This window comes from Cajanus cajan, chromosome 6 (assembly GCF_000230855.2).
Source record: "Cajanus cajan strain Asha chromosome 6, NIPB_CcT2T_4, whole genome shotgun sequence".
In the NCBI taxonomy this organism is placed as follows: Eukaryota; Viridiplantae; Streptophyta; class Magnoliopsida; order Fabales; family Fabaceae; genus Cajanus; species Cajanus cajan.
In genome coordinates this window covers 45,321,661-45,342,751 of record NC_138522.1, presented here as the reverse complement: position 1 = coordinate 45,342,751, position 21,091 = coordinate 45,321,661, and the positions used below count along the sequence as shown (strand labels likewise).

The 21,091-nt window shown below is 32.8% G+C and overlaps 4 protein-coding genes and 1 long non-coding RNA gene across 5 annotated transcripts; 4 read left to right on the top strand and 1 right to left on the bottom strand.

The window, feature by feature from the left end:
- The first annotated feature begins 301 nt into the window (after positions 1-301).
- On the top strand, positions 302-3,195 carry LOC109798084 (transcription factor bHLH130). Its single transcript, XM_020358292.3, has 6 exons — positions 302-1,184; positions 1,760-2,076; positions 2,160-2,330; positions 2,438-2,503; positions 2,668-2,736; positions 2,850-3,195. The coding sequence occupies exons 1-6, from the start codon at positions 743-745 to the stop codon at positions 2,919-2,921; spliced, it is 1,137 nt and encodes a 378-aa protein (XP_020213881.1). The 5' UTR covers positions 302-742; the 3' UTR covers positions 2,922-3,195.
- Positions 3,196-6,109: 2,914 nt separating this feature from the next.
- On the top strand, positions 6,110-7,514 carry LOC109797847 (protein POLYCHOME). Its single transcript, XM_020357998.3, has 2 exons — positions 6,110-6,586; positions 6,679-7,514. The coding sequence occupies exons 1-2, from the start codon at positions 6,311-6,313 to the stop codon at positions 7,090-7,092; spliced, it is 690 nt and encodes a 229-aa protein (XP_020213587.1). The 5' UTR covers positions 6,110-6,310; the 3' UTR covers positions 7,093-7,514.
- An 8,176-nt stretch (positions 7,515-15,690) lies between these two features.
- LOC109796357 (cytochrome P450 93A2-like) lies at positions 15,691-17,779 on the top strand. The gene is made up of 2 exons (XM_020356033.3): positions 15,691-16,686; positions 17,032-17,779. Exons 1-2 carry the CDS (start codon positions 15,778-15,780, stop codon positions 17,653-17,655), a joined length of 1,533 nt encoding a protein of 510 aa, XP_020211622.2. The 5' UTR covers positions 15,691-15,777; the 3' UTR covers positions 17,656-17,779.
- Positions 17,780-18,145: 366 nt separating this feature from the next.
- On the bottom strand, positions 18,146-20,397 carry LOC145959091 (uncharacterized). The gene is made up of 2 exons (XR_014434720.1): positions 20,278-20,397; positions 18,146-19,079 (listed from the first exon to the last, which is right to left on the bottom strand). It is a non-coding gene; the product is annotated as an uncharacterized LOC145959091 (long non-coding RNA).
- Positions 18,638-20,748, top strand: LOC109795690 (cytochrome P450 93A3-like). Its single transcript, XM_020355186.3, has 3 exons — positions 18,638-19,139; positions 19,392-19,804; positions 20,113-20,748. The coding sequence occupies exons 1-3, from the start codon at positions 18,638-18,640 to the stop codon at positions 20,746-20,748; spliced, it is 1,551 nt and encodes a 516-aa protein (XP_020210775.1).
- Positions 20,749-21,091: the final 343 nt, after the last annotated feature.

Below are 21,091 nucleotides of genomic sequence, written 5' to 3'. Positions count from 1 at the left end.
TATAAAAACTAAATTTGCACAACCGAATAAATTTTATAACACAGTCAAATAAAGTAATATTTTGTGTTTTTGGAATTATCAAGCAATCTAAAAACAGACAAACAGTATCGGGTCCTGTGACGCTGGTTGATGTACTCATGTAATCTCTCATTGGCTCAACATAACTGCATAGACAAAAATTAAATATTAATTTCTATTATTCATATAGTTTTTTTTTTAATCTCGATTATAGAACTTCTTTGTTTTATGTGTGTGAAATTAATCATTAATAAAATTCTTTTAGCTCATTCTCTTTCTTCTTCGTCCACCTCTCTCTGCATAAACTTTCTCCTTTGTGTGTTTTTTTTTTCTCTCTCTCTATACCTCTCATTCACAAGATCTTGCTTGTTCTTACTCTTTTATTTTTCTTTTTCAAAAAGCAAATAATGATTTTTCTGAAACTGCACTAACTCTTTTTTTTTTTTTTTTAATTTATTTATCTGGAAGCCGAAAACATATCTATGTTTGTCCTTTTCACTGCTTGGGTGTTTTATCTGTTGCGCTTCTGCACAACACCGACCCCTCAACCTTCCCTTTAAATCAATTCCTCCTTGAATTTTGTGCAACCAAGTTTTCTCTTCCTTCCCATTTGGGTTACTTCTCACATAAGATCCTTCTCATTTTTCATTTTTTTATTTTTATTTTTTTTTGTTTTTCGTTTTTCACCTCTAATGATTCTCTAGCTTCTGGTATCTTTGGAAGTATGGATTCGAATTCCCGTTACCAAGTTCAGCAACCCAATTCTGGGTTACTTCGTTTTCGCTCTGCTCCTGCTCCAGTTCTGGCCAATTTCAAACAAGGCCAAGCTGTGAATAACGGTAACCCGTGGGAGGGTTCTGAAACCGTTTTCAGATTCTTCAATTCCGACACGACCACGTGGCCCAGGTTACGAGAATTCGTGGATAATAAGGTGGCTCCTAATAACGCAGCCAAGGAATCATCATCACCTCTGGGTCGCATGAATTCCCAACAGGGTTATACTACTTCTTCTTCTTCTGTGTTACCCTTACCCCCGAGGCATGACTCTGGTGTAACTTCAGATATCATGCTGGGTTCTATAGGAATGGATCAGAGTACAAACAAAAGTTTTAATTCTCATCTTCTCCGCCAGAGTAGCTTCCCTAACAACATCTCCTTTCAGAACGGTACCCTACTTGTTCTATCTGCACTTTTGTTCTAATTACTCTGCAATAATATTCTCTTTTAACACTCTTTGTTATTCAATAATCATCTCACATATCATTTGATCTTTATCTCACTTATTAAAAATTTGTGATTTTTAATTGATTTCGGTTAATCTTAAAAAACTCACCACCTTTTAGGTCATTTTAATGTTTTTGAGATGTCCGCATCTTTTTAGCATTACATGGGAAATATTTCGTGCCGAATGAAATAAAGTTGGTGAAAGAAGGTTGTATCTAGACCGAATTCAATTGCAATACATGTTCTGACTTTTGAAATCAGACGGCTATTAATAGGATATGTTTAATTATTTATGATTAACAGCCTAATATATAAAATGTTTAATGATAACAGAACTGTGATATAACTTTTTAAAGCTGTGGTGCTTGTACGGAACACTATAGTGGAAATTTAAGAATATTTTTGTTTTGTAGTAACTTCTGTTTGAGAATCTACGAGCTTTTGACTTTCACGTTGGTATTATGTTGAAAAGAAGAAAGTCTTCATTGTTGTTACTGAGAAGTGATGTATATTACAGGGTATGATGCTATGAAAGGTGTTGGAAACTACGGTGGGGTTAATGACAATGATGGTGAACTTAGTCTATCTATGAACAGAATGAAGAGTCAAATTAGCTTCTCTTCAAGGAATCCTTCTTCCTTAGGAATGCTATCACCAAACTCCAAAATGGGAAATGAAGGTGTTGGGATAAATAGCCCTGAGGATGGGAGACATGAAGGTAGCAATGGTGATGCTCGATATTTTGGCCCTGGATTCTCTTATGCTTCATGGGATGACACTTCACATCTGAAAAGAAAGAGAAATAGTAATGATGAGTTGCTTTCTGATGCACAGGTATATTGGATTTTCAATTTTGTTACTGTATTAATTGTTCCAAAGTCTTTTCTGTTGTTAATACAATATACTGTCATGCTCAGCATGGAGAGGTGGGAAATCAAGTTCATACACTTTCGCATCAGTTGAGTTTGCCAAGAACTTCGTCGGAGATGTTTGCTATGGATAATTTGCTTCAGTTCACGGATTCTGTTCCTTGTAAAATCAGAGCAAAGAGGGGCTTTGCTACTCATCCTCGAAGCATTGCTGAAAGGGTAAAGATATATTATCTGTATAAGCCAAAACGTGTTTTCACAAACAATGAGTAATGGATGATTAGGTCCAATTCACGGACTAATTTGTAAAATATTATTGTTTTCAGGTGAGAAGAACTCGAATAAGTGAACGAATAAGAAAATTGCAAGAGCTTGTTCCAAACATGGAGAAGGTTAGCTTCATAACACAAGTTGATTTGATAACACTTTATTTAGAATGTGTTTAGATAAAAGTTTAGTTTTGAGATCTTTTTTTTACCCAAAATAAACAACTTTTTTTCAAACACTCTTACTATTTATAGTATTTGGAATTTTAACATTCTTGAGCAATTGGCAGCAAACCAGCACGGCAGAGATGTTGGACTTGGCTGTAGAGTACATAAAAGATCTTCAGAAACAATTCAAGGTACTTAAATAAAAGGGACAAGTTATTTGGATCCTCATACTCATACTCATAGTCGTGCAATTAATGACTCGTTCATGCATGCACTAATTAACATTTTTACTACCTTGCTGCAGACACTGAGCGAAAGACGAGCTAAATGCAAATGTATAAACATTCACAAGTCAGAAACAAATCAAATTGCTTGAGTTTCTTTTGTAGAGGTAATAAAAGGAACTATGCAGACATGGATTGGACCCGGGTTTATATTTTGACGTGCTGAAAATCAGCAGAAAAAAAAGTTAATATAAGATGCAGAAAGCCAGCTTTTAACTCTTCCCGGCTACATTGTGTACTTTAAGTTAACGGGGTTTCATCCACACAGACAATAAATCAAACAGTTTAATTTGTAATTTTGTATACGAAAATTCTATTGTTTTAATTTAGCGTTATATATATATATTTTTTGTTATGGTTACCAAAGATTCCACAGAGTTTGGATTAGGATATTTATCGCTTATTATCATTGAATTGATGCATTATGGAATATATGAATTAAACTGTGCAGTAATTACTCTACTTATGTTAGTGATGGCAAATTGTGTGAAGAAACTAAATACTGTAGTAGAAAATAGCGAAGTGATGCAGTTATGACCGTAAGAGGTGCTTCACGCTTGGATCCTTGCACGGAGATTCTGAAAATGGTTATTGAATATGACTCACAAAGTTGACGGTTATACTAAATATAGCAAATAGGTTCATGTCATAAAACGGGCTTCAGCTTGAAATCATATTTTTAGCCCTACTTTTAGTTTTTAGTCAAAATATATAGAAAGATAAAATAGGCAAACTATACAGCTCTTATAAATTTTGTACCCAAAAAACAGCTCATTAGAATTTGAGCTGAACAAGAAAATACTTATATATATATATATATATATACGAGTTACTTTTCTTCTCCTCTTGAATTACATAAAAAAAAAGTATTATTGTTCATAAATTTTTCTTCTTTAGTTTTTCCCTTTCTTCCAAACATACAATTAATGTAATTAATCATTTAAACTTATCAAGCTAAGTGAGGAGTTTGGCAATATTGCACGCGGATTGAATGTGTCTTGTTTCATGTTATATATGGCTATCACATGTAGATCATTGACAACAATGATTTATCTCATATTAATTGTATTTCATTCCATTTTGGCGGCTATTTGTTTTGTACACTTGCTTTCAATTTGCATTTTAATATAAGGTCCCAAATAGAGTAGGTGTTGGTAAATTACGTGGAATGTTCTTTGAGTTATTATATAATGATAAAACGAACTGCCATTCTAACGTTATTATGATATATTGGCAAATTTTCTTTTATAAACCTCTTGACCCAATACAGAAGTTTTTGACTTTAATGAACTCAAAAGATAAATAAATTTTAGGGCATAGAAAACCATCAAAGTATTTTGCATGTATTAATAAGACAAAGGTACAACTTAGATTAATTTTTTAATTATATAATAATGCATGTGTAAAAAATTCTAATATCAAACAAAAATCATTTCGTGAAAATTATTGTGACTTAATTGTTATTGGACAAACCAATTATAGATTATCCAATTAAGAAAACACCCTTATATTTCTTAGTCCTGTCATTTAAGGGGTTGTTGGTTGAGTGATTATAAATTGTTTAATTAAACAAATGTTTGAATCTTTTAAATTTGACACTTGTAAGACTATAGGCTAATCGATTATAGATTGTTTAGCCATATGCAAGTACCTAAACCTATCAGACTTTACACTTAAGGGGTTATGGACTATTCAAACTAAGGTCTATTTGATATGATTAAGTCTCTAATCCTTGGAGCAAACAATACTCAATAAACAAACATGATCTCACTTGGTCATCATATAAAGTCACTCATAAAAAGCTTGTTGAGATTATTGAGTTCTTAATTGACTTTATGACTACTTAATATATTTTTGGATGTAAACGTCAACGTTTGCGTGGGACTGATAAAACTCTTCTTGGTAGTCACCATACTTGCAATTCACAACCATGAGGTTAATATTGAAATCGATTCAATTCTTACCTGGATTTTATCAAATTCAAATTACAATTAAATCAATTTGATGATGAATTGAGAAATTGAATGACTACATTAGATGAATTTTACTTTAGAAATTGATCTAATTCAATTTTACTTTACAAAAGAGTTTGTATGAATTTTTTTAACTTTTTATTTAATTTGATTTTTATTTAGAATAATTATTTATGAATTAAATATTGATAATTTAAAAAGAAATTATTAATAATTAAAAATATAATTTTTGTTACAATATAAATTATATATCATAATTATTAAATATAATTTATTTGTTCAAAATATTTATGTACACTAATTTTAAATATAATTTATATATTCAAACATAATATATATATGAGGTGAGTTATAATAGCAATGATGTAACTTTTACTAAGTATTACACCGCTTAATAATATTATATTAAATATTAATTTTGTAAATCCAATTATTAGATCGAAAGTTCTTTACTCTTATATCACTCTTATATCATATATACAAAATTTTATATTAATCAAATATGATTTGATATTTCATTCTTATAAAACAAAATTGACGTAATATATACATTTCATAATATACTAAAATATGAATACTTTGATTACCTTTTCAAGTTATTATTTTATTTTAGCAAAATTTGATATGAGTATATAAAGTGATATGAACTTCTAATCTAACGGTTGGATTTACAAAATTTACATTTAATATAAAATTATTGAGCGGTGTAATATTTGCTAAAATTACACCGGTATTATTATAGCCTTCCTATATATATAATTTATTATAAAATTTAATTATATATAATAAATATGTATGTACATTCGACAAAATAAAATATTAGTATTAAATAGAATAATTGAATGCAAAAATCATAGGAAAAATAATAAAAAGTAACATTGCTGGAGAAAATAAAATTGACCTCGTTGATTTAAAAATGATTTCATCTCAAATACGAATCCTTCTCAAACACAAGTACCAAGAGTGACAGATTGAAGAAGGGCGAGGGTGTGTTCGACATCCTAATTATTTTTGTTTTAAAAATATATGTGGTTTTCAATTTTATATAAAATATACTAGGTAAATTTGTAATTTATATATATATATATATAATTATTAATTTAAGTTTAAAATGTCACATTCTCACATGCAATAATGATTTTAATTTGGTATGTTGTATAGTTTTGTTTTTGACCCAACCCTTAGGTGTTGTTTATGTGCGTGGAAAAGTAGGGAAAAAACATAAGCGAAATCAGGTGAATTGGGAAGCCCATATAAGTTAGCGGTGGAAGAAAAGCCCAAAGATTTGAAAAGAAAGAATAGGGGAAGAAATTTGAATGCAGGAGAGGATCTCCCGCCCATTGGGGGATTTGAAATTCGAAAGTGGCCGTTTCATTTTGGAGAGAGATTAGTTTGATATAAGTGCGCCCTTTTTCAATTTTAAAAATTTGCCATTACGGTCTTAACTCTAAACCCTTTTCCTTCTTCATATTTGCTCTCGCAAATACACCACCCAAACCCCTCCAGCCATGCCCCAATCACGTGACCGACGCGTACTCCCCGCCGAAGACCTCGCCGCAATCTTCGCCCGCCGCCGCGCCGCCCTCATCTTCCACGACCACTCTCCTCCCCCTCCAAGAACACCCGCCGCCGCCTCCCGCGCACGCGCTCTCCACGCGCGGGGCTCCGAGAACACTCCTCCCTCCGGAAGTGTCCGACGCGGAAGGCCGCGCGTTCCCTCACGCTCCCTCCTACCTCCTTGGTACCCCCGCACCCCGCTCCGCGACATCACCGCCGTCGTTAGGGTAAGTTTAACCCTAAACCCCAAAACGCCACGTCGTTTCGCTTCTTTCGTTTTTGTTTCGCTCTTTGCTTCATTTCGATCTTTTGCGTTTAGGCCATTGAGAGAAGGAGAGCTAGGTTAGGGGAAGACCAAGGCCAGCGAACTGAGAACGCTGTTCCCGCCCAGACTCAACTGCTTCCAGAACTTTCTCAACCTGCGTCTGCGTCTGCGTCTGCGTCCGCGTCCGCCTCAGCTTCAGCGTCTAGGGTTTCTGCGTTGAAATCTCCCAAATCCGTTGGTGTTAAGCTCCGAACACCTCTCGGGAGCAAAGCGCCCAAGGTTTTTCTCGATATCTCTGATCTTCCCGAAGGGGAATCGGAAACTCTCACGCCGCAGAAGAAGCTTCTCAACAACATTGACCAAGTTGAGGAGGCTGTTCGTGAAGAGTTGAAGAAGCTCAAGAGAACTCCCAGTGCCAAGAAAGCAGAAAGGGAAAAGCGCGTTCGCACTTTGATGTCTATGAGGTGAATTGGATAATTGAATAATTCGAAGAAAATAATAATAAAAAAAAATAACTTAGATTGGATTATACAGAGCCAGAGGCTGCAGCGCAGGCGAGTTAAAATTTGTTCTCTGGAGGTTGATTCAGCTGGGATAGTGTTTTTCGATTTGCTTAGTTTGCATCTGCGACTTGAAGGTGCAAGATTGATATTCTTTATAGTTGTTCTAATTTCTTGGTTAGAGCTTCTTGGAGCAGGTTGATAGATAGCATGCCCTATTATCTTTTCCATCATTCTTTGATGGTTTTGGTTAGGTTTGGTTGGGGTAGTTGTTGTTATCCCCGGGCCCTGTACATATTTTCGATGTATTTTCAGTTGGGGATGATACTTGTGTACCAATTGATAATGTGTTCAAGAAGATTAATGCTTCATTTTTGGGTACAAACTTCACTCCATTTCTTGATTTGTCTTACCTTTGTCATATATGGAACCGTGTCTTATAACTCGAGGTCTGCTAAAAATAAGAAAACAGGTTTTAGTTTGTGCAAATGGGTAGCTGAACTTGGTTTTGGCCTTTTTGGTAAATGGTTTAGTTTAAATTAAACAGCACACGCACAATCAATGAGTTTACTAGTTAACATGTGATGAAATGGAGGTAACAGAGGACTCCGATGAAAATGAATTTTCTGCTAATCATGATATACCCATTTTTTGACAAGTGAGTTAAACTGTGCAAAGAGGTTGTTGCTTGATTTTATGGGTACAACTACTAACTTTCCATTTCTTGGAATGTTGTTTTCACTCATAAAAATCCATTCCACCATCTTTGTTGCAGAAGAGAAGCTGAACTTGATTTGGACCTGCTTGCAAAATGGTTTTATAATAACCGAAGGTCTGTTAAAAGTTTATTTTCAGGGATGTCATGGTAACCAATGTGTTATTTCTGCTATCCATAATCAACCCATTTTTTTTTACGTGTTTGTTTCAGTAGCATTGTGCTTTTGCCCCGTTTGGAAGGTCCGCAATAAAAACAGTCTAAACATGACTACAAGCTCACGTGCCACTTATTAAATGGCGTTGGTGCAACAAGAGTGCAGGTGTGTCGTTTCTAATCTTTAGGAGTAAAATCTACAAACTTTCTCTGATCTGTATGATTGTTTTCAAGACCGGGTTAATAATTGAATTGGCGAAGGCATTAATTAAAGGTTGAAATGTGGCCCCGAAAGATTATTTTGTACAAAGACTTTTTGTAAAGAGGTTTAAATGCTTGTTATTAATTTAAGGGTAAAATATCATTACACTAATCCAAATAATTGTAGTGACGGATGATAAACTACTATTACGTTGATATATAAAAAGAAAATTAAAAGTATTTTTTTAAAATATAATGATTAAAAGTTTAACTATAATTTAAATGCCTTATAGAAAATTAATTACATACATTTAAATATGTTTTAAATTATATAAAAAAAATTATATTACTAGTCAAGAGTGACCATACCAAGTTACCAACACACTCCGCCACCGACCAATATTGGTCAAACTTAATTCAATTTTCCACACGATTAGGGGATTGAGTAATTACTAATAGGTTATTTGTCAAACTAGTAAGTTATTGGTCAAACGGTATGATTGAGTATATTTAGCAAAAATTCAGAACTGTTTGAATGATTATATTTTATAAAAAACATCCAAAACATTTACAACATAAATTATTTTCTTTAAAAGTTATAAAATCTCAAAAAATTGACACACTTTTACTCAATTCATTCAGGTCAATTTCGTTAGTCAATTATGTAATTCGAGTGATAAATCGACTGGACTATATTACGTCTATAATATTTGTGATCAATCAATTAATCCACACCTATTCCATAACACTTCTACCTGCCAAAATTTGTTTGAAGTTATCTAAAGTTTCGCAAATAAAAATGATTTTTGAACACTAATTGTTCAATATTTTACATGGTAATATGCATATTATTAATGATAAATTCTTTTAAATATAGGCATGTTGGGAAAAAAGATTAATTAAGTTTTTAAATATCTTATCACGTGACAATTTAATTAAAATTTATTAAAATATATTAAAAAGAAATTTCATGAATTATAAGTTTTTTTTTTTAATTCTACATAGTTTTAGTAAAAATACTTCTAAAAACTACATTGGAGGATATTGTCACTTCTTTCTTATAATAAATTGAATCCTTTTATAAAATTGTATTTGGTTTAGAAAGTTGTAAAGCCGTTTTATCAGTTCTTGGATTCGATTTTTGAATATTAGTATGATTCTTAGGATCAAAGTAGTGAGTCTTCAATTCATATACTTCAATTTAGTCGACTCAATTCAATTAGTTAGTGTGATTTAGGGTTTAAAACATTATTGGGTTGTCAATACTCAATAGAGCTTCATTAATTCATTTTTATCTCAATGGTGAGTCGACGAGTAAAATTTTATTATTTATGAACTTTTTAGGGGATCAAACGTAAATAGATTATTAAGTCTTAAATTTTTAGTATTTAGAAATATTTTATTAATCACCTTTGTTCTTTTTTTCTTTTTAGTATAATAAGGATGTATAACTTTCTTGTATTGAATTTTGATTTAAATATAAAGTAATACTTCCATTGGTAACTTTGTATGTAAATTAAAATTTGAATCTCAATCTTTGATTAAGAAATACCTAGTATTTGCCCACTGCATGATGATGTTACTTTTTTATTTACACTCAAATTTGTAATGTACATTTTTTTAATAATAGGTTTATATTTACATTGTGGAATGAAATAATGTATTTTTATATTTAAAAAAATAAAAATTTGCCATTTTTTCAAAGGAAAACCAAGTAATCAAAATCAAACTAACTCATTATTAATTTGTTTGGTTTGTTTTAAATGAATTTTGTAAATTCGATCCAAACTAATCTAATAAATCAATCCATGAACACCCCCTAATACACTTGTTTAGTACTTGTTACTTTCTTGAAAGCAACTTTTGCAGTCAAATTAGTTTATTCAGTAAGTTATATATAAATAAGAAAATTAGTAAATTTTTTAAGAATCTATTTCATCAAAATTTGAAATCATGCATGTTTAGAACAATTATACATAACAAAGTTGATATTGATCCACAAGATGTGTGAAGTTTGTTTTTGTTTTGTGTTTTTTATTGATCATGATGTTTTGATGTGTTAGAAACATGATTTCATGTTGCAGACTTAAATGCGTGTTTGAATATGCATTGATATAATTGATTTAGAATTAGTGTGAATTTGTAAAATTGATTTTAAGTAAATATGAATAAAAATAACCTAATTTTCTTTTGAATGATAAAAGATATGAATTTGATTTTTATATTAAATATTGTTTTCAAACTTAATATCAGAATTGATTTTAAATGTATAATTATAATTGATTTTGTTTGATGAAGAAACTAACGGATAAGATTTTCACATCTTAAAATCAATTATGTTAATAATCAAACATACTACAAATATGATTTCAGTCATTTGAATGTGAAACCAAACATACTCCAAATCATATTGAGGTAAATAAAAGTAACTTTTGCATAATCTTAACTTCAGTCATCATCTATTCCAACTTCCAAGTATATTCTTTCTTAATAGACTTGCTATAATGTCCGGTATGAATTTGGGTGAGTTATTTTTATAATCATACACTGAAAATTAATTTTGAATATAAGTTAAAATAACATTACATATCTTAAACAATTTTCTAATATACGTTGTTCAAACAAAAATCATATTACGACAAATTCACATTTATTTAAAATCAATTGCATAAAATTACGCGTGTTTAAATCGTAATCTGAATCGCACATCTATAAGCAAAATCAGGTCTAAGTGAGTAAAAGGCAGTAGAAACCACATGAAGTTGCTTCGTCTTGAAGCATGTTGAGTAATGTGGTCTCAAATATTTACGCTGATTCAAAATTAATTCTACAAGCACATATTCAAACATACCCTTAGCCCTCAACAGTTAACAGATTATATTATAAGACGCAAACTTGTTAAAACTTTTATATAAATAAAAACTTGAACAGAAAAAGAAAAAGGCTGTATATCTGAAGGAATATCTGTTATTCTACTAGTGGAGACATTTTGCTTGTTGAATTAGTCACATGGTGCACCATCAAGCTCCACGGTGATTCATGTGGAACCCCACTATTTCCACATAAAAAACTTGCCACGTGATAAGCAAGAGAATCTATTCCTAGCCATTTATGTTCCATTGCTAAGATGGACGTGGAATCCGAACTGTAGCTATCAATGAAAAGGTCATTAATTAATAAACAACATGGTTCCATGATGCAAGCATTTCATTATTCCATGTTGTCGTTTGTATATTAGTTGTTTGCCCGATGGTTTTGGATTTTAGTGTGGTTGGTCACACGTTGAACAATTTTGGATGTAGAATATTTTAGTGTGGTTTTGAACTTTTGATGTGATTTTGTGCTTGATCTGAGATCTCGTGGAAACGAGAAACCAAACAGGTGTAACAAGTTCCCCTGAGATCCGGTAGAAGCGAGCATGAGTAGGTGTAGGTGAGCTTGAATAATAGTAACATAAGCTAACTAATGCATTACGCGTTCTCAACTTGAGTCTATGCTAATTATATTCATAAAAATCTTAAAATTAAGCTAGTTATTAATGTTTCAGTTTAACGCGTGTCCAATCTTTCAGACGCTGATGTAAATACACTATGTTTGGATGCCCTCAACTTGAGTATATAGTTATTAAACATGATGTTTTTCATCAAAATTAACTAGACTCGTGATGTTTATGCCACATGTATACCCTTAATATATATATTTTCGGTGTGAGAAATTAGTTGTTTCAGAATCTATTTCATGATTTTTTGCCGTATATGTTGGAGATCCTACGACGTGCACGAGTCACAACCTCACGTTCCATCCTCGGCTAGTTACTTAATTACAATACTATAGCTGTAATTAAACACCAACTACGTACCAAAAAGAAAACACCAATTTTACTGATAAGTAGTTAGAGTCAAATCCTTATCCATAACTCTTGTTGATGGCGCTGGAGCTACATAACAATTACAATGAGAATGATTAAATGTATCTCCTAATTTTATATATTGAACTGATATTTATGTTTAATATTTTTTTTATATATAATGATAATAATAATAATTTTTTATTTTTAAGAAAAAATATCTCTATTAATCTAAGATTTTGGATCCACCACTGATTCTTGCAAACATAGAAAACATAAGTTAAGGGGAAATGTTCACTTATTGAGTACTTTCAAATTTAAAGAAGGTTAGCTTGCAAACATAGAAAACTTTAGTTGTCTTTCAAACTTAAAGAAGATTAGTTTTCGTATTTGACAGAAATACTCCACAATAAACCATATAAAGAAAAAACACCAACTACGTATATCCTTATTTATAAGATGATGAATAGCTGCAGTTGTTAAATGATTACACTATGATCTGTAGTTTGAATTATTTCTCTTATTAATTCGTACCTTTTTCTAGATACCCTGTTGTCATGTGAAATATTTATTTTCCAAGTTTTTATTAAGGTGATGCATTTTATTTCAACATTCAAAAACTACATATTTTGTTAATATTTTTTTTTTTGTAAATATAGTTATTTAATTTTCTTGTAAAAAAATTTGCAAATTTTAGCTATTTAATTCTGAATTATATACATACACATATATCCATTAAAACTCATTTAAACAATTACTCATAAAATTAATTTTGGTTTCAGCTTTATAAACAAATCAAAGTGTGTGACTCGATCAAAACCACGTCGAAACAGATGTGCTAAAAATAAATTGCAGCGCGCTGCACACTGCAGTCCAGCTCAAATTTATTGTGTAATGAAACGCTATAATTGATGAATATATAGAAAGTGTAACGAATGTTTGGTTTGTATCATATCAGAGGAAGTTTTTGGCATTTACACGCTCCCATTTATTCTACAATTGGTATGCCATTGAAGCCAAAATAAAATCCAAACAAGACAGAATGTTGGAAAACGTTAAAACAAATTACAGAAACGTAATCGCTGAGAGTAGGAGTTGTTGAAACTTTGAATAAGAAGCACGCTATGAACCTTTTGTATATGACATTGATTAAGTAGTGGGTAGCTACTAGGAATGAAAAGCAAGCGCAAGCATCTGTGTAGTGGGTAAGTCCGAATAAAGGCCAAGATGGATTATTGGGGTGAATAATTGGCTCCAGCATCGAGCCAGTGATGAAGACATTGATCTGTTACCCAATAGGAATATTTTGACATGTAGAAACTTAACGTGGCCTAAGCTTTCCATGAAGAAGGTTACACTAGAGACAAACCAGAGAAGGAACAAGAGACAGTAGTATTGGCTACCGATTAAGGTTGCCATGGGAGCTGAAGGCACACACATTCAGAGTAACCAAAGCCTCTGTCTTATAATGTCACATAACACGTTTCGCGGCTACTTTTATTTTTTATTAGATGCGTGGAGCGCGAGGCCTCCTAGTAAACGCAAATAATATTTATGCTCCCCATGTTTTCTCTCAATACAAATAACTGCAAATATAATTCAATTTATTCTCAAAATAACCATATATTTTCAACAAAAAAAAAATCTGTATTAAATAATCTTTATCTACTAAAATTCTTTTCAGAATAGAGGTTTAGATATTGAGATCTTTTTTATTTAAAGAAAATGTATTAAGTAATTTTATATATAAAAAAGATAGGAGGTGTATTTAATAAATAATGGAAGTATAAATAACAAAACTTTTTTTTTCTTCTTTTCATATACGATCCGTATATTTACTTATTTAGTAGTGTTTGATGTAATTTGTAAAGGAGGACCCACTCCCCCATATAAACAAACACTTGATGCACTTGAAGATTTACTTTTCAGCTTTTCATTATGATGGTACAATGGAGTTTAGCCGACATGAATATGGTGATTGTCTTCCCAGAGTTGCCTCACGTGCTGTTGTAAAAATAGAAAATCTTGCTAGAAGATCCTGCAGATTTTATAAGGAGGGCTATCCATCTTCCCCCGTTATAGTTAAAGTCATATTTTCATTTTAAATGGTAATCTTTTTTTGTTTATTTTTGTTGATTTATAAATTTAATTTTTTAATTTTAAAATAAAGATATTTAATCTTTTTATTTTTAAAAATATAAAATTTTGATTCTATGATCAATTTGATATTCATTAATCATTAGATTTTGACATTTTTTTATTAATGTGTCATTATTTAAGTAATGCTATATTTAATGACAAGATATGTGAGAATAAAAATTACATATAAAAATATACTTGTTTGTATCTATTTTAAAAAGTGATTAATATTTATTTTATTAATAAATTTTATTTGTATAATTTTTTTTATTTTCAAATGTCATATTATTAAATGTTTTATAACTTAAGTATGTCTAAATTTTAAAATTTAACAATTAATATATGTCAATTTGATGTAAAAATCAAAATTTTATATTCTTAAAATTAAATAGACTAAATATTTCTACTTTAAAATATATAATTTAGTTTTTTTTATAAGCAAGAATTACAATTACAACGATAATAACAATATTCAAAGATAAGATCATATTCAAAATTAAGATCTTTTGTATATTAAGTTATTTTGTTCTTTTAATAGGAGTGTGTTAATAAACTAACTTTTGTGTATATTCATTTTTACACCAAGTATAGTTAAAAAATTGTAATTATAACTTATTAACATGAAATTAAAAAATAAATGGGCGTCCATCAACAATTCTTATGACTTATATTTTAAGACAAAATGAATGCATTTTATTAAGACAATTGCAATTATAACTTATATTTAAACTAAAAGGTTAAATGGGTGTTAACAAATCCATGTATTGCTCTGAAGAAGAAAACAAAATCCATATATGTAAAAATATCATCAAAAAATGTAACCAAAAAAAATATTTATTAAAAGAAATGTCTTCATCACTTATATTTATTTTATTTACGACTAATTCACCGAGGACCACTTTCATAATTGAGGTGTTGGACCTTTTGATGTCTTTTCTCATTCGCTTCTGACTTTCCCTATTATTTAACCCTAGTTGGTTTACATAAAGCCATCAGTTGCGTCATGGTTTAAAAAAAAAATACATTATTATTGCCGGATAGTCGATGACAAAAAATAAACCCATATTAATTATTGAGTTCACATAAAAAATATTAATTATATATTTGTCATGTTAAAAATTTGTTGATGAACTTTGCAAACAAATTGAAAGAAAAGACTTTCATCCATGTTTGATAATTTTCAAAATTATAAACATGGATATGTTGTTTTAGTAAAGCATATTATAGATAGTGTAAGTATCACCTTTATGCTTTGTTATTGAGAGAGGAACCTGGAACCTGGAACCATATAAGATCAAATTTATGGAGTATGGTGTTTATGGGGCTTAATGTGTTACTTTGTTAGTTATAACTTTTGATGGAGTGGCCAATGATTTGAGAGACAAAAAACTAATAATTCATTACAAGAGACAATAACATAAGATGGAGTAATCGTACGTAGTGAATTAATTAGTATATCACTAAGCTTATTTATATAATGCATCGAAAATTTAGCATCACCAACACGATAGAGACGTTCTAACTTCTAAGGTCTAAGCAAGACGTATTGAAAGTTCTGCAACTTAGTAAGGCTTTTCAGTTTCCACCACGCCTGAATGAATCCATGCATGGATGCTTCTGGTGCTACTGTTTTGTGTTTCATCTTCTTTTCCACCATAGCTTTTCTTATCTTCAAGTCCCTTATCACACGAAGCAAAAATAGTAGAACCCCACCAAGTCCACCAAGACTTCCCATCATTGGCCACCTTCACCTTCTAGGCTCAGTCATACCAAAATCATTCCAAGCTCTCGCTCTTCGCCATGGCCCTCTCATTCAGCTTCGCTTAGGTGCCTCAACATGCGTGGTTGTCTCCAACGCGCAAGTTGCCAAAGAAGTGATGAAAACTCACGAACTCAATTTCTGTAACCGACCCCAGTTTGGATCCTCCGAGTACTTCTTATACAAAGGTTCTGGTTTCGTCACTGCCCCTTATGGCCCTTATTGGCGCTTCATTAAAAAACTTTGCGTCACTCAACTGCTCTCAAGCTCACAGCTTGCACGCTTCGTGCACATACGAGAGCATGAGATAGAGAAGCTATTGAAATCTCTTATGGTGTGTTCCACCGAAGGAAGGGCATCGGATTTGAGCTTTGACCTCACTGCTTTGACCAACAGTATCCTGTGTCGGATGGCTATGAGCACCACTTGCTTCGACCAAGTTAATGATGCTGAGGAGATTCTTGGCTTGGTTCGAGAGTTTTTGCATGTGGGTGCTATGTTGAGCATGGGTGAGGTGTTGGGACCTTTGGGAAAGTTTGACTTGTTTGGCTTTGGGAAGAAGCTTGTGAAAATAGTTGACAAATTCGACCGGGTTTTGGAGCGTGTCTTGGAGGAACATGAAGACAAAAACTCAGAAGCACATGGAGGACATACATGTGACATGATGGATATTCTATTGCAGGTTTGTAAAGATCCAAATACTGAAGTCAGGTTAACCAGGAATGATATCAAGGCCTTCTTCCTAGTAAGTTCTTCTTTTCCTATGGGTATTTATGGTTTTATTGTATATCACAAACTAAGGATAGCTTTTAAGACTCAAAGAATACTTGATAGCAGGATTCAAACTCTCATTACAAGAAAAAGTCGTTTTAGACGCTAAATTTCAGTCACTAAATTCCAAAAGTTGGTCGCTAAATTATTTAGCATCTTTCGTGGGATATGAATTTGATCCTTATTATCTAGACCAACTTTTTTCTGTTATTGTATGCAAACCAATTTTAATACTTGACTCTTGAAATTTAAAGTGTAAGGTAGCACATGAGTGGAATATTACAAAGTGAGTAATGCTAATTTTGTGGTGTGTTGAAAGGATATTTTCCTTGCAGGAACTGACACGTCTTCAGCGGCGTTACAATGGACCATGGCGGAGATCTTGAACAATCCAGGAGTGTTAAAGAAAGTGAGGGCGGAGATTGATGCAGTGGTGGGGACTAGCAGGTTGGTGAATGAATCAGACGTTCCAAATCTGCGTTACCTCCAGTCTGTTGTGAAGGAAGCGCTGAGACTCCATCCAACGGCACCGTTTGTTCTTAGACAATCATCAGAGGACTGCAGCATCAACGGCTATGATGTAAAGGGCCAGACACGGACACTGATCAATGTCTACGCCATCATGCGGGATCCTCAAGTGTGGGTCAACGCAGAGGAGTTTAAACCAGAGAGGTTCTTGGAAGAAACTGATGGGAGTGGAGGTCAACGTGTGATTGCAATGGACGGTGGTGATTTCAGGTATCTTCCGTTTGGGTTTGGAAGAAGAGGGTGTCCTGGTTCTTCACTTGCCTTAACAGTCATACATGTGACAGTTGCATCGCTCATCCAATGTTTTCAGTGGAAAATCAAAGATGGGGTAAGTATGGAAGAAGGGTCTTCGTTTTCTGCAGGATTGGCAAAGCCTCTTGTTTGTTACCCTGTTACTTGTTTTAATCCTTTTTAGCCCAACTTAGTGCATTTTCGCACATTATGATATATCATATGTTGACACTGTATTGTCTTCGTTATGAAAGGGTACCACTGTTGTGTAAAGTAAATTGTTTTACTTCAAAAAGTAAAATCATTAATTGCCATCTAAATGTGACTTTCTAACTTGTCAACACTTTTATGCCAAATAATGAGGATTTGCTCTCATCAGTAAATAAGCACACATATCACATCATAATGCCAAAAGTTAGGAATAAGCCGAACAAAAAAACAAGAGAAGGATTAAGATCGTTTAATTAATTAGCCGACTAAAAAGGACAAACAGAAAAAGAGATTTGATTTTCATTATTCATATATTATTTTCGAGTGATGCAACCTAACGAAAAGTGGACGTAAATAAAAATGGTAGCCGTCGCAGATTAAAAAAAATTAAACACTCTTAATATGATTTAATTTTGATGCACCCGATCACCAATTATTCTATTCTATATATTCACAATCATTACTAAAAGCCCAAGCTCTTTCAATAATATACTAATACGTACGTCATAATAGTATACAAAACTTCACTTGAATATTCTGTTCAATTTACACTCTTTACAATATACATCAAGCTTTCATGTGATTAAATTTCAACCTGCAGAAAATTAAAATTAAATCAGATACCTTTTATAAGTACGTCAAGCTTCTGTTTCCGTGCATCAGCATGTGCAAATATAACTTGAACCGCTATGATCTCTCAACAAATGGAGCTTTCCTTGCAAACACAGACAACCGGGTGACGTTTTTATTAGTCACAATCAAAATGTCTTTGTTTGAAAACTAAAATGTTGCCGGCCAGCAATACATAAATGTCTGTTTCCAAAACAAAAAAATAGTATCAAACATAAACTAGAAATTAAGCAGTTCACGCTAGAGTCAGGAGGAAGAAGTCCTTTCCTTCTTATATATGAGGCAAGAAACAAATTTTCGTTTACTTGGAAAAGATCAAATCAAACATGGCTGATTACCAAGGCTACATCATACTTTTCATCACATGGCTAGTCTCCACAATTGTAGTTAGATTCATACTCAACAGAAAACAGAACAAGACTAATAGACCACCAAGTCCATTAGCCTTACCCATCATTGGACATCTCCACCTTCTTGCTCCAATACCTCACCAAGCACTTCACAAGCTCTCTACCCGCTATGGACCCATAATGCAACTTTTCCTTGGTTCCGTGCCCTGTGTCGTAGCTTCCACGCCAGAAGCAGCCCGAGAATTCCTCAAAACTCACGAAACACATTTCTCCAACCGCCCTCAAAGTTCTGCAGTTGATTATCTAACCTATGGCTCTCAGGACTTCTCCTTTGCCCCATATGGACCATATTGGAAGTTCATGAAGAAAATATGCATGTCTGAACTTCTGGGGGGTCACACACTGAGTCAGCTTCTTCCTGTGAGGAGACAGGAGACATTGAGGTTTCTGAGACTTATGCTGGGGAAAGGGAAGGAAGGTGATGATGGGTTTGGTATTTGTTTTGTATAGATATATTTTTCAAGAAGATTATTATATCTTGTTGTGTACAGTATATTTATAAATGTTTTCACATTGGAATGATATTATTTACTTTGGAATTAAATTATCGTGAATTTGCTTTTAATCATCATCCAAAAGACCTTGAACCAATGAAAACTTTATGTGTGTTTATAAACTAATGTTAATTCTCTTGTTCTAATAATGTAAGATTTTATCTGTATATCAACAGTTGAGGCTGTTGATGTTGGAGGAGAACTATTGAGACTCTCAAATAACGTCGTGTCAAGGATGCTTATGAGCCAAACATGTACTGAAAATGAGAGTGAAGCAGAAGAGGTGAGGAAGTTGGTGCATGACACTGTACAACTGACGGGGAAGTTTAATGTGTCGGACTTCATTTGGTTTTTTAGGAACTGGGATGTGCAGGGGTTCGGGAAAAGACTCAAGGAAATTCGGGACAGCTTTGATACCATGATGGATAAGGTGATCAAGGAACATGAAGAAGAGAGGAGGAAAAGAAATGAAATGGGAAGTGGAGGAGAGGGTCAAATCAAGGATCTACTTGATATATTGTTGGACATACATTATGATGAGAATTCTGACATAAAATTGTCAATAGAGAACATAAAGGCCTTCATCTTGGTAAGGCAATCTCTGACCAAAATTTCATTTTCCTTTCAAAGACTGCTACTCTTCCATATTGCTATGATGCAAATAAGGGACTGACAACTAAGTTTGTTAAACTTGTGAGAAAATAGGTTATGCATATTACAATGTAAAAGGATCTCATCTGATCACAAATTGTTAAATTGATATGTATGATAATTTGTTGACTTATTACTCTAAAACAATACTTATTATGAATAGTGTAAAGATTGATAGAGTATATAAATTAAACTCTAGAGTTAAACATTAAAAAAAACTGATTATGTATTTTTTTAAATTTGCAGGATGTATTTATGGCAGGAACAGACACTGCAGCCTTAACAACTGTGTGGGCTCTAGCCGAGTTGATTAATCACCCACATATGATGGAGAGAGCAAGAAAAGAGATTGATGCTGTGATCGGAAATAGTAGAATAGTAGAAGAATCAGACATTGTCAACCTTCCTTACCTGCAAGCTGTAGTCAAGGAAACGCTGAGGATTCACCCCACGGGTCCATTAATTGTTAGAGAATCATCTGAAAGCTGCACTATCTGGGGCTATGAGATTCCAGCAAAGACTCAGTTGTTTGTTAATATTTGGGCTATTGGAAGGGACCCAAATCACTGGGAGAACCCACTCGAGTTCAGGCCAGAGAGGTTTATCAGTGAAGAGGGAAGTGGGAAGAGCCTTTTAGATGTGAGGGGGCAGCATTTTCACCTGATTCCATTTGGGAGTGGAAGAAGAGGGTGCCCTGGAACCTCACTGGCTTTGCAGTTTGTGCAGACCAACCTTGCTGCTATGCTTCAGTGCTTTGAATGGAAGGTTAAAGGAGGCAAACAGACTGTTGACATGGAAGAGAAACCCGGGATAACTCTTCTAAAGGCTCATCCGTTGATTTGTGTCCCATTGCCTAGGCTTGATCCATTCCCTCCCCAGTGATTGTAATCAAAAGTTGAAAATTCACATTTGGGTTCCTTGTTTCTCTGTAATGTTCATCATCATCTTCATCAATTTCACTGAATGTATTTTCTTAGTTGTTTTTGGTGTAAAATTCGAGTTTTACTTTGGTACCATCTTTAATACAAACTTTTATTAAGTAGATCATCAAAATGAAACTTCAATTCTGATAAATAAATAAAAAAATTTAAAAACGTTATAAACACTTAGATTATTACATCCAAGTTGTCTTCTTTTCCCAATAGGAATTATAGCCTGTATAAAGAAGGTCATAGGGTGGCATTCTTATTATCTATATTAATCACAAACCGGGTCTGAGGTTTGC